We start from the raw sequence: 13,926 nt of genomic DNA on the forward strand, positions 1-13,926 counted from the left end.
GTGTATGAGGAGGACAGCATGAATGTTTCAGGAATCCGAGAGAGAGAGAGAGAGAGAGAGAGAGAGAGAATGACTGTCAGAGCCCACCATGGGTCCCATCTATTAAGGTAAGCCAAGCTACACTACGTCTCAGTTCTCCATATGTATTGCTACAGCTCTTTGTGTACGTAACTGCTTCCTGCTGAATGTTGTGCTCAGTCTACTTGTTGTGTTGTACTGATACCTAATTACAACAGGAAGTTATGTCTACACTCACATGCAGGACATCCTTCTGCAGCAACATCCCTTTCAGCATGGTCACAAAATCCACAATGTTCTTTACATGGTGACTGCAGTGTCCTACAGTGGGTTTCAGGAGTGAGGCCAGATGTCATTCCATAAGTGAGTGCATAACGGAGTTGGCTAATGCCCACTATAGTACATCTTATTTGTGAATTCTAGGCAGTCCACAAAAGCATGGTGGTGCTGGAGTCTTTGGATACAGGTATTTCATACCCTCTTTTGCTAGAGCAGACTTGTGAAGCACAGCTGTTCTTTTTCTTGTCACTTTTGGTGTTGGGTTCATATTTAGCTTCATGCAGGCCAGCTTCTGTAGCAGAGTGCTTACTTCATTCTATACGGCAGTAGCATTCCAGTCTGACTTGTCAGTCATGTGTGTATGAGATGTGTGTGTGTGTGTGTGTGTGTGTGTGTGTGTGAAGAAGTCTTTGGCCAATAGCTAAGTGTGTAACAGTCGTTCCATTGTGTCTGTCTGTAGCTCAGTGTGTCATCTTTATGGTGAGTAGCAATTTATCCTCTTCCTAATATTTTTGATATCTCACCATGGAGTTTCAATTGTTTGATTTGCCTAATGGCTTTGTTCTACTCCACAACCTTGTGATGTTTTCCTTTGTTACTATTCTCTACAACATTGCTTTTCTCGGTGACCATGCTCTGTGTCTTCTTTCCTGTGGCTCTTATGCCTTCCAAACCATACACACTCATTTCTGAGCCAAACTGTATCAACAATCTCATCTGTGCACAACACATGACCATACATTCAGTTGGTACAGTATTTCATGCCTCAAATTCTTCCCACTAACAATTATAATTATTCCTGTTGTCCATATTTCCTCCCTCATTCTAATGTATTTTCATATTTTATTTTCCACACTTACCGGTGCCCCTGTAAATCTCACCAATCCCCCTTCCCTTTCTTCTCTTATCCCAATGCACTCATACTCCCATACCTCATCAGTTCCTTTTCACCCCCCATTTTCACATATTTCTAACGTAGTATCTGTGTTTTTTGTGTAAATTTTTACATTGTTTTAGGTGTTTCTGCATATTTTTATGTACTTGTGCATGTTTTAAAATGTTTGTGCAATTTTTGATTTTAGCCACCTGCATGTATTTTTACACCTCTTTTCTGCTATCCAGCTCCCGTCCTCATCACCTAACACCTTCATTTGTCCATTTCGGTGTCATTCTTATTTTCCCAACTCTACAAATGACCCCTGTTCCATCTTTTTGCACCAGTTTAGAAAAGTATCCCTTTTTGTTGCTAAAACTCAGTCCCTTATTCTCTTCCTTAAAAGATGCCTGAACCATGTAGTGTTCCCCATCCCAAATGGCCTAACCATAAAAATTCCTTTCTCTGGATCCCCCTCCTTTCACAATGACTTTTACTTTTTTAGATCCAGCCAACCCCTGCCCCTCACAAACCTGGTACTGCAAAAACACATCTCAATGGCATAGGCATCCTAGAACCAAATCTGCTCCTTCTGCAAGATACTGCTACTGTGCAATTCCACCTACATACATCATACATCTGAAATTGAATCCCTACCTCTCTAGCACCTGGGGAGCATTCCAGACAACATCTTCATAAGTTATCCAACCTGCTGACATCCTGCTGCCACCTTGAGGCACCCCTATACAACCCCTATTCTACCCATAGTGTTTCTCCTCATCAATCCCTCATGGCACCCAGACCGTGCCTAGCTGACCTTTCAACTTGCCACATCCCCCAAAACTTCCTACTAACACTCCACTAAATCTGGAGCAGAAACAATCCCAAAACAGTGTTTTAACCTAGCTACCAAAATTCTCATCCGCACAGAAGTTTCACTCCTATCCAAAGGCCACACATTCATCCCTGCACCAAAATTTAACCATGCTGGAGTTGTCATGGACCCAGTCTCCTTGTCCCGATCCCTGCTATGGAAACCCTTCTTTGCCGCCAATCCCTCCAACTAAAGTCAACCTAATCACAACACAGAACCCTGCCTCTCCCAGTTCATACCATCATCTAACCATGCTCCTCCCCCACCTGCTTACCCATCCCCCAATCACTTTCCAGGAACTCCTTATCTTGAACTTGGCCTCACCACCGTTCCCCAGATCTCTTCCTAAGAACACTAACCCTTCAGCAGAAGAAAGGAAGCTATACACAACCTCAAAACAAATCCCAACCTTATCATCCTACCTGCAGACAAAGGTTCCACCAGTGTTGTTACAAACTGTAGTGACTACCTGGCAGAAGGCCTCTGCCAATTATCTGACTGTGCCTTCTATAAACTCTGCCAGAGTGATCCCGACCCAGAAGTCCAACATAACCTCCAGTCCCTACTTAAAGCCTTACCTTAGGTCCTTTCCAGAACCTCTCCCTGAATTCATTTACCCCTTTGACACCCCACACCCACCTTCTACATGCTCCCCAAAATCCACATCCCCAACAATCCTGGATGCCCCATTGTAGCTGTTTATTGTGCTCCCACTTCAAAAAATTTGGCCTTCGCTGACCACCATCTCCAAGCAATTGTCCGAAATATAGCCTCCCACACTGAGGATACCAACAACTTCCTTCATCAACTCTTCAACATCCCCACCCCTTTACCCAGTAGATCACTACCCATCGCTGTTTATGGCACTTCCCTATACACCAACATCCCTCATGTCTATGGTCTTGCCACTACTGAACACTACCTTTCCCAATGTCCTTCAGACTCCCAACCCACTACCTCATTCCATGTTCACCTTACCAACTTAATCCTAACACACAACTACTTCTTCTTCAAAGGGAAGATGTGCATATAAATCTGCAGCATAGCTATAGGCACCCACATGCCACCCTCCTAAGCCAACCCATTTGAGATATTAGGGGAAAACTTCCTAGCCTCCCAAACCCCAGATCTGGTTCAGGTTCACTGATGATACCTTCATGATCTGGAGTCAGGGCCAAGACACCCTACCCTCATGCCTTCAAAACCTCAATACCTTCTCTCCCAACCACTTCACCTGGTCCTCCTCAATCCATCATGGCACATTCCTGGACACTGACCTCCTCCTCCTCCCCAATGGCTCCATCCACACCTCTGTCAACATTAAACCCACTAACAGAACCTGTATTTCAACAGCTGCCATCCCTACCACACCAAATAATCACTCCCATACAGCCTGGTCAACTGGGGATGGCATTTCAGCAGTGACACCCAAAGTATGCTGATGGACTCACCAACACTTTCACACACAGACACTATCCCCCAGACCTAATCCACAAACAGATATCCCCCCTGCCATTTCTCCACACACCCTCAATCCTCTCACCAACCCCAAGAACCAGGTACAAAGCAGTTCACCCTTCATCACCCATCACCACCCCAGAGTGGAAGATCTCAACCACATCCTTCATCAAGGCTTTGATTATCTATCCTCATGCCCTGAAATGAGGGACATTCTATCCAAGTTCCTTCCCACCCCTCCTCAAGGGATGCTCCGTCACTCACTCAACCTTCACAACATCCTAGTCCATCCCTATGCCACCCCCAATCCCAAACCTATGCCACACAGATAACATCCTTGTGGAAGACAAAAGTGCAAGAGCTGTCCAATCCAGCATTTCCTATTCCAGTCCTGTCACAGGTGTAGCCTACCACAACAGAGGCCAGGCCACCTGTGAAAGCAGCCATGTCATACACCAGCCCTGCTGTAATCACCACACAAATTTTTACATTGGCACGACTTCCAACCAGCCGTCCACCAGGATGAATGCCCACCACCAAATTGTGGCCAGAAGCGTGGTTGACCACCCTGTTGCACAACATGCAGCCGAACATAATATGCTTGATTTCAATGGCTGCTTCACAACCCAGGCTATCTGGACCCTCTCCTCCAACACCAGCTTTTCTGAATTGCAAAGATGGGAGTTATCCTTAGAATACATCCTCTGCTCCTGAAATTATCCTGGCCTCAACCTATGGCATTCCAATGTCCCCACACCTTCTAACCAACAATCCCTCCCCGCTCCCTGTCTTATCACTACCTCCCTATTCACATCCCTTCACTCTTATTGTGTGTAGCCCGCTGTCAATGCACCCGCCCGTCTTTCCCCTTCCCTTCTCCTCTCTTCTACTTTTTTTGCTCCACCCCTCTCCCACTACCCACATCACAGCCTCCGAATGCTATGCCTGGCAGTCTTGTCATGCCTCTATCTCATACCAGCAGGCTCTGCCAGAGAATACTCTTCTCTCCCTCCACCCATACCCTGCCTATCCATCCTCCTTCCCTATCCCACTCCAGCCTGCTCCTTTCATTCTACATGATGGCTGCATTCTGGTATGAGCTGATAGAGATGGTGGTGTAACAATGTTTTTTTGTACCTGTCTGCAACTCAATGTGTCATTTTTATGGTGAGTAGCCATTTATCCTTTTCCCAATATTAATGATATTCCAATCCAGAGTTTCCATTGTTTGAAAGCACATTTAGGGAAGTTTCCATATATCTCGGGTTTTCATCAAGAGTTATAGAACTGAAAATTAATTAAGTCTATTCAGTCATGAAGGAAATGTATCAATATATTTTCATCATATCTTAAGGGACAAGTATTTCAGTACTGACAGCTCCAGGGAATTCTTCTTAAATTAATACATGTAGACAATTGCTCTGATTTATAAGATGTATCCCAAGTTACCTAACTGTTATGGGTATGGCACACTAATATGTCATACTTTCATTAAAATAATTTTGTAACTGATGTTTCAGTGCAACACCAACAAAAAGACTGTCAGAAAGAGCACACACACACACACACACACACACACACACACACACAGGTGCATGTGCAAATGCAACTCACAGTCTCTGGCTACTGAAGCCAGACTCAGACTCCTAGAGACTGCGGTCATATTTGTGTGTGTGTGTGTGCGTGTGTGTGTGTGTGTGTGTGTGTGTGTGTGTGTGATGGAGGCCTAGTTGACTCAAAGTTCACTTTCTGACAATCTTTTTGCTGCGCCTATCTGCAACTCAGCATCTCTGCTATATGGTGAGTCGCAACTATCCTTTTCATAATATTGTTACATTCATCCTGGATTTTCCATTGTTTGATAAATAACATTTAACTTCCTACAAGCATAGAATAAAAATGTATACACACAAAGTCTAATAACACACATACTTAAAGAATAAAAGTATTACTATTTGAGGAAAAAATCTGTGCATTAAAACACTATGGTTTTTCCTTTTGCTTCTAAATGTCCTGATTGTAAAAAAGAATTGTACTTACCACATTTTCAAAATTTTTTTCCACTATATTTTTGTTGATCTCATCCAGGAACTCATTTTCTTTATCCTTTGTAAGAGGTGCAAATGGACGGTACAGGAAAGAAAGTGTTCCTGTCTCTACTGACTGACGTCTCATCTTGTATTGAGCCAACATTTGCTGTGCATTGGCAAACATTGCTTGAGATAAATCAGAGCTACTGAAGTTCAGGTACTCTTTTGGAATTAAACCCTGAAAGAATAAATATGGTTAAGGGCTTCTGCTATCATAAAACTCAGTGCCCTTATATATACTGATAATCCACATGCAGTTAGTAATTTTCATATTGATTACATCATGTTAATGTAATCTCACAATAAAATGGACTGTGTCACCTTATTTATGAAAGTCATGCATTTTCTCATTGAATGTATGGCTTTACAGTGATTGTTTATGTGAATTACACACACACACACACACACACACACACACACACACACACACTGAAACATAAAACATAGAAATAATATGTATAAAAATTTCTCTATAGAGTAGAAGCTGGCCAGAAAAAAATTTATAATCCCTTTTTCATTTATTTTTTATTCCACAATTAAAGTGTGTATGTTTGTCCTTTTCTGTGCCAGAAGCAGGTTAAGTTATGAACAGTGGGTGACAGTTTCATTCCTAGTGTTTTAACTGTGGATACTAATGACAGATTCAAATTGCAACCACTAGTTAATGAGAGATGTTGTTGTTGTTGTGGTCTTCAGTCCTGAGACTGGTTTGATGCAATTCTCCATGCTACTCTATCCTGTGCAAGCTTCTTCATCTCCCAGTACCTACTGCAGCCTACATCCTTCTGAATCTGCTTAGTGTACTCATCTCTTGGTCTCCCTCTACGATTTTTACCCTCCACGCTGCCCTCCAATACTAAATTGATGATCCCTCGATGTCTCAGAATATGTCCTACCAACCGATCCCTTCTTCTAGTCAAGTTGTGCCACAAGCTCCTCTTCTCCCCAATTCTATTCAATACCTCCTCATTAGTTATTTGATCTACCCATCTAATCTTCAGCATTCTTCTGTAGCATCACATTTCGAAAGCTTCTATTCTCTTCTTGTCCAAGCTATTTATCGTCCACGTTTCACTTCCATACATGGCCACACTCCATACAAATACTTTCAGAAATGAATTCCTGACATTTAAATCTATACTCGATATTAACAAATTTTTCTTCTTCAGAAACGCTTTCCTTGCCATTGCCAGTCTACATTTTATATCCTCTCTACTTCGACCATCATCAGTTATTTTGCTCCCCAAATAGCAAAACTCCTTTACTACTTTAAGTGTCTCGCTTCCTAATCTAATCCCCTGAGCATCACCCGACTTAATTCGACTACATTCCATTAACCTCGTTTTGCTTTTGTTGATGTTCATCTTATACCCTCCTTTCAAGACACTGTCCATTCTGTTCAACTGCTCTTCCAAGTCCTTTGCTGTCTCTGACAGAATTACAATGTCATCAGCAAACCTCAAAGTTTTTATTTCTTCTCCATGGACTTTAATACCTACTCCGAACTTTTCTTTTGTTTCCTTTATTGCTTGCTCAATATACAGATTGAATATCGGGGATAGGCTACAACCCAGTCTCACTCCCTTCCCAACCACTGCTTCCCTTTCATGCCCCTCGACTCTTACAACTGCCATCTGGTTTCTGTACAAATTGTAAATAGCCTTTCGATCTCTGTATTTTACCCCTGCCACCTTTAGAATTTGAAAGAGAGTATTCCAATCAACATTGTCAAAAGCTTTCTCTAAGTCTACAAATGCTAGGAATGTAGGTTTGCCTTTCCTTAATCTTTCTTCTAAGATAAGACGTAGGGTCAGTATTGCCTCACGTGTTCCAAAATTTCTACGGAATCCAAACTGATCTTCCACGAGGTCGGCTTCTATCAGTTTTTCCATTCGTCTGTACAGAATTTGCGTTAGTATTTTGAAGCTGATAGTTCGGTAATTTTCACATCTGTCAACACCTGCTTTCTTTGGGATTGGGATTATTATATCCTTCTTGAAGTCTGAGGGTATTTCACCTGTCTCATACATCTTGCTCACCAGATGGTAGAGTTTTGTCAGGACTGGCTCTCCCAAGGCTGTCAGTAGTTCTAATGGAATGTCTACTCCGGGGGCCTTGTTTCGACTCAGGTCTTTCAGTGATAGCATAAAGAAATAACTACAGTCTGAGACTGCAATTGTTTTATTTAGATGCTTAAATGGTGGTTTTGGATGTACATTACATACAACCTCTATTGTCCAGCTTCGTGCATTAAATATTTTGTATGAAAGTGTACTGCTGTTCAAGAATATTATTCCCTGTGGCATTAATGAATATAAGTCATCGTTGTTGTCACTGTTGTTGTTTTTGTTGTGGTCTTCAGTCCAGAGACTGATTTGTTGCAGCTCTCCATGCTACTCTATCCGGCACAAGCTTCTTCATCTCCAAGTAACTGCTGCACCCTGCATCCTCCTCAATCTGCTCAGTGTATTCATCTTGGTCTCCCTCTACAATTTTTACCCCCAACATTGCCCTCCAATACTAAATTGGTTATCCCTTAATGCCTCAGAACATTTCCTACCAACCGATCCTTTCTTCTAGACTAGTTTTGCCACAAATTCCTCTTCTCACCAATTCTATTCAGTACCTCCTCATTAGTTACATGATCTATCTATGTAATCTTCAGCATTCTTCTTTAGCACCACATTTCAAAAGCTTCTATTCTCTTCTTGCCTAAACTATTTATCATCCACATTTCACATCTATTCATGGCAACACTTCGAGAAAAGACTTCCTGACACTTAAATCTATACTCAATGTTAAAAAATTTCTCTTCTTCAGAAACGCTTTTCTTGCCATTGCCAGTCTGCATTTTATATCCTCCCTACTTCAACCATCATCAGTTATTTTGCTCCTCAAATAGCAAAACTCATCTACTACTTTAAGCATCTCAGTTCCTAATCTAATTCCCTCAGCATCACCTGATTTAATTAGACTACATATCATTACCTTCGTTTTGCTTTTGTGGATGTTCATCTTATATCCTCCTTTCAAGAGGCTATCCATTCCATTCAACTGCTCTTCCAGGTACTTTGCTGTCTCTGACAGAATTACAATGTGATTGGCAAACCTCGAAGTTTTTATTTCTTCTCCATGGATTCTAATTCCTAATCCGAATTTTTCTTTTGTTTTCTTTACTGCTTGCTCAATGTATAGACTGAATAACATCGGAGATAGGCCACGACCCTGTCTCACTCCCTTCCCAACCACTGCTTCAATTCCAAGCCCCTCAACTCTTTATAACAGCTATCTGGTTTCTGTACAAATTGTAAATAGCCGTTCGCTTCCTGTATTTGAACCCTGCCACCTTCAGAATAGGAAAGAGAGTATTCGAGTCAACATTGTCAAAAGCTTTCTCTAAGTCTACAAATGCTAGAAACATAGGTTTGCCTTTCCTTGCTCTATCTTTTAGGATAAGTCGAAGGGTCAGTATCGCCTCACATGTTCCTACATTCCTACAAAATCCAAACTGATCTTCCCCAAGGTCGGCATGTACCAATTTTTCCATTTGTCTGTAAAGAATTTGTGTCAGTATTTTGCAGCTGTGACTTATTAAACTGATAGTTTGGTAATTTTCACACCTGTCAACACCTGCTTTCTCTGGGATTGGAATTATTATATTCTTCTTGAAATCTTGAAAGTAAGTATGAAAAGGAAAATAACTGACACATTATCGTCACCAAAAATAGCGAGCAAGAACTGAGAAAAAGTTCCCAAATTCATGCATGAAGAAGATTTACAATGCACGAATTTGAATTCAAGCCTTTATTAACAAGCACAGGCACAATTTATAATCATAGGTGTAAATACCGCCTTCTTTCTGTGCTCTATTGTTGTTGGCAATAATGAGAGTGGACTCAACTTGAAAATTGTGCCTGGGTGGCAAAATCACTGGAGCCAGTCCTATAGAAAAGACATTCTTACTGATGAAACATGGTTTGAGTATAAATGGCTACTGCATGTTTCTAATGTTAAAGAAACTTTTCAGATGGAAAGCACAATACAACACACCCAGATGACATGAACAAAGATTAAATTATTGACATGAAGGACACGTGGACAGATGACACAGTCAGCCGTAGCGCAGTGACTGCAGAAGGAGTGGTAATGAAATGGACTCAGAACAACAGTGTGGTAAGATGTGAAGGCATGGGTCCTTCCAGAAGGACTGCACCACGAGATAATTCACCTTTGGCAATGAATAGAAGAACTTAACAGAACACATAATGTATAATCAATCTATCAAAAGGAAAACAGTATGAATTAACAATGACATTTGTAGCATGCCACTGGCCACGAGTCCATAGTCCACTTCATTCCACTTCATTTTAATACAAATTTATTGTGTAAAAGCTTAACTGCTGAATAGAATTATAAAAATATTATGCTACGTTAATGAAGCTGTTCTTGTTAATTCATTTGTCTTTTTTTTATGACCTATATTGAGCTCAACTTGGGCACAAAAGTGTGAACAAAGCATTAACACACGGAGAGGAAATGTTGCCACCATATGCTGCTTCTTGCTGGAAATATGTATTGTGCAAAGTTCTTGACTGATACAGCAGGGAAGGAATCAGTTTGAGCTCTGCTTTCTGTGGTAAGTGTGGCATCAGCTGCAGTTTTGATTTCCAGTCTCAGAAGGTCTAGCACATCAGTGCATTCATACTTGAGGTGAACTGTTTAGTTACTGCATAACTGATCTGCAAGGACACCCCTTGGGCACAGGAATGGGACTGTCTATTTAGCCAAGCAAGAGGAAAAAAGAAATAGCCTGCAGGTTTCTAACACTTTTTTAACGCGCTAACAAGAAGGGTGACAATGTACTCAGATGAACTGTCTTAAATTATAGTGATACATTTTTAAAATTAAAAGCAACTGGCCAAGAGGTGTTATTCATGGAAGGGATTACAGGGATGACACCCCCCATCTCAGATAAAAGGTATTGTGGCAGAATATATGGAAGAAGTTTGTATGTATGAAAGACATGAATGTTTTGAGCTTTTGCTAATAATAATGGGACAAAATCTGTATTATTAGAGTGACAAGTTTCTTGAGGCAAGAACAGTATTTTGTGTTCATTTGACACACAGTATTATGGCAAGAGCAGCCTATACATTGTTGCCACCTTCACAAAAACACAGCAATTACGTAACACTGTTCTTGAGTGTTAAAAATGAAAATGGATCACAGCTATTGGCAGCACCTCTCAAGTAAGTTTTGAAAGCACTCATGCTTTGTGTCTGTATTTTTATCAAAGCTTATGCTGAAATGGTTGTGATTAGTATGCTTCATGAAGTCAATACACTTCCTGTAAATTCAGTTCCTTTTTAAATGATAATTCAGCTTCTTTCCAGGCTATAACACAAAATCACATTTTTCAATTAAAGTACATGATATTTCCTAACTGTTTGTGTAATGGGCAGAGCACATTGTAGATGCATTTTGCAGCTACTGGGGCTGCAGAGGGCTCCAGTCCACAAGTTGGCTGGCAGCAAGCAGTGCTCTTGCACATTACATGGGCATCAGCAAAAGTCTGTCTCCCTCAGTTGACACTTATGAGCGGTAGTCGTAATCTTTCGTTATTACATAAAAAAATTAAAAAATAAAAATTTAAAAAAAAATCAAGCTATGACCATGAAACTTGGTGATGGTTCTAGTCATTCTCTACAAATTCATCCTGCAATGCAACACATTTTCCTCAAGGATGGACATCTTGGTGGAAACCTTTATTGTAGAAGTATGCCTTTTGACGTTCTGGAAACCTTCCATCTTTAAAACCATGTTGTTATTCTGTAAATATCTACCATGCAACTGTTTCTTCATGTGAGAAAAGAGGCAGAAGTCACTGTGTGCTGTTTCAGCAGAATATGGGAACTGACACAAAATATGATAGCCCAAAGAAGCAGCACCCTTGTCTCCTTTCATCATCACAACAAGTGGGCTGCTGTCATCCTGGGGTATGATTGACCTGCCTCTCCTTTTTAACATTCACCAATCTACCCCTCTCTCCTCCCTAAGGAAGGAAAATTAGTTCCAAATGTTACAGTGACGTATGTACCCTTATGTGCGTCTACAGACAGCATTTCTGCTGATGGTAAGTGTTGTTGTGGTCTTCAGTACAAAAACTGGTCTGATGCAGCTTTCCATGTTATTCTATCCTGTGCAAGCCTCTTCATCTTCGAGTAACTACTGCAGCCTACATCCTTCTGAATCTGCTTAGTGTATTCATCTCTCGCTCTCCCTCTATGATTTATACCCTCCATGCTTCCCTCCAGTGATCCATTGATGCCTCAGAATATGTCCTACCAACCGATCCCTTCTAGTCAAGCTGTGCCACAAATTCCTTTTCTCCCCAATTCTACTCAGTACCTCCTCATTAGTTACATGATCTACCCATGTAATCTTCAGTATTCTTCTATAGCACCACATTTCAAAAGCTTCTATTCTCTTCTTGTCTAAACTGTTTATTGTCCATGTTCCACATCCATACATGGCTACACTTCATACACAGACTTTCAGAAAAGACTTCCTGACACTTAAATCTATACTCGATGTTAACAAATTTCTCTTCTCCAGAAATGCTTTCCTTGCCATCACCAGTCTACATTTTATATCATCTCTACTTCGGCCATCATCAGTTATTTTGCTATCCAAATAGCAAAACTCATCTACTACTTTAAGTGTCTCATTTTCTAATCCAATTCCCTCAGCATCATCTGCTTTACAAATAATTCGACTACATTCCATTATCCTCATTCTGCTGTTGTTGATGTTCATCTTATATCCACTTTTCAAGACAGTACCCATTCCGTGCAACTGCTCTTCCAGGTCCTTTACTGTCACTGACAGAATTACAATCTCATCGGTAAACTCAAGGTTTTTATTTCTTCTCCCTGGATTTTAATTCCTACTGCAAATTTTTCTTTGGTTCCCTTTACTGCTTGTTCAATGTACTGATTGAATAACAACAGGTACATGCTTCAACCCTGTCTCACTTCCTGCTTACTTTTCATGCTCCTTGATTCTCGTAACTGCCATCTGGTCTCTACAAATTATATACAGCCTATTGCTCCCCTGTATTTTACCCCTGCCACCTTCAGAATTTGAATGAGAGTATTCATCAACATTGTCAAAACCTTTCTCGAAGTCTACAAATGGTATAAATGTAGCCAGAATGAGATTTTCACTCTGCAGTGGAGTGTGCGCTGATATGAAACTTCCTGGCAGATTAAAACTGTGCGCCCGACCGAGACTCGAACTCGGGACCTTTGCCTTTTGCGGTAGGTAAATGTAGGTTTGCATTTCCTTAACCTAGCTTCTAAGGTAAGTCATAGGGTCAGTATTGCCTGGCGTGTTCCTACATTTCTATGGAATCCAAACTGATTTTCCCTGAGGTTGACTTCTACCAGTTTTACCATATGTCTGTAAAGAATTTGTGCTAGTATTTTGCAACCACGACTTATTAAACTGATAGTTCAGTAGTTTTCACACCTGTCACCACCTGCATTCTTTGGAAATTGAATTATTATATTCTTCTTGAAGTCGGAGGGTAATTCGCATGTCTCATACATCTTGCCTGCCAGATGGAAGAGTTTGGTCATGGCTGGCTCTCCCAAGACTATCAGTAGTTCTAACAGAATGTTGTCTACTCTCGGGGCCTTGTTTCTACTTAGGTCTTTCAGTGCTCTGTCAAATTCTTCACACATTGTCATATCTCTCATCTCATCTTCATCTACGTTTTCTTCCATTTTCTCTTCTTTGCTTAGGACTGGTTTACCATCTGAACTCTTGATATTCAAACAGGTGGTTCTCTTTTCTCCATAGGTCTCTTTAATTTTTCTGTAGGCAGCATCTACCTTACACCTAGTGACATATGCTTCTACATTCTTACATTTGTCCTCTGGCCATTCCGCTTAGCTGTTTTGCACTTCCTATCGATCTCATTTTTGAGACATTCGTATTCCTTCTTACCTGCTTCATTTACTGCATTTTTATATTTTTTCTTTTCATTAATTAAATTCAATATCTCTGGTGTTACCCAAGGATTTCTACTAGCTCTCATCTTTCTACCTGCTTGATCCCCAGCTGCCTTCACTATTACATCTCTCAAAGCTACCCCTTATTCTTCTTCTACTGTATTACTTTTCCTTGTTCCCTCTGAAATTCTCTAAAACCTCCAGTTCTTTCAGTTTATCCATGTCCCATCTCCTTAAATTCCTACCTTTCTCCAGTTACTTCAGTTTTAATCTGCAGTTCATAACCAATAAATTGTGGTCGGAGTCCATATCTGCCCC

At 40.9% G+C, this 13,926-nt stretch overlaps 1 protein-coding gene across 2 annotated transcripts in view; it reads right to left on the minus strand.

The window, feature by feature from the left end:
* The window catches only part of LOC126262245 (GPI ethanolamine phosphate transferase 1), a 274,209-nt gene that overhangs the window by 131,609 nt on the left and 128,674 nt on the right, over nt 1–13,926 (minus strand). For both annotated transcript variants that reach the window (XM_049958725.1, XM_049958726.1), the window contains one exon: nt 5,544–5,771. In XM_049958725.1, the coding sequence (XP_049814682.1) occupies nt 5,544–5,771 (228 nt within the window). The remainder of the gene's footprint in view (nt 1–5,543; nt 5,772–13,926) is intronic.

This window comes from Schistocerca nitens, chromosome 6, assembly GCF_023898315.1.
Source record: "Schistocerca nitens isolate TAMUIC-IGC-003100 chromosome 6, iqSchNite1.1, whole genome shotgun sequence".
NCBI classification, from domain to species: domain Eukaryota; kingdom Metazoa; phylum Arthropoda; class Insecta; order Orthoptera; family Acrididae; genus Schistocerca; species Schistocerca nitens.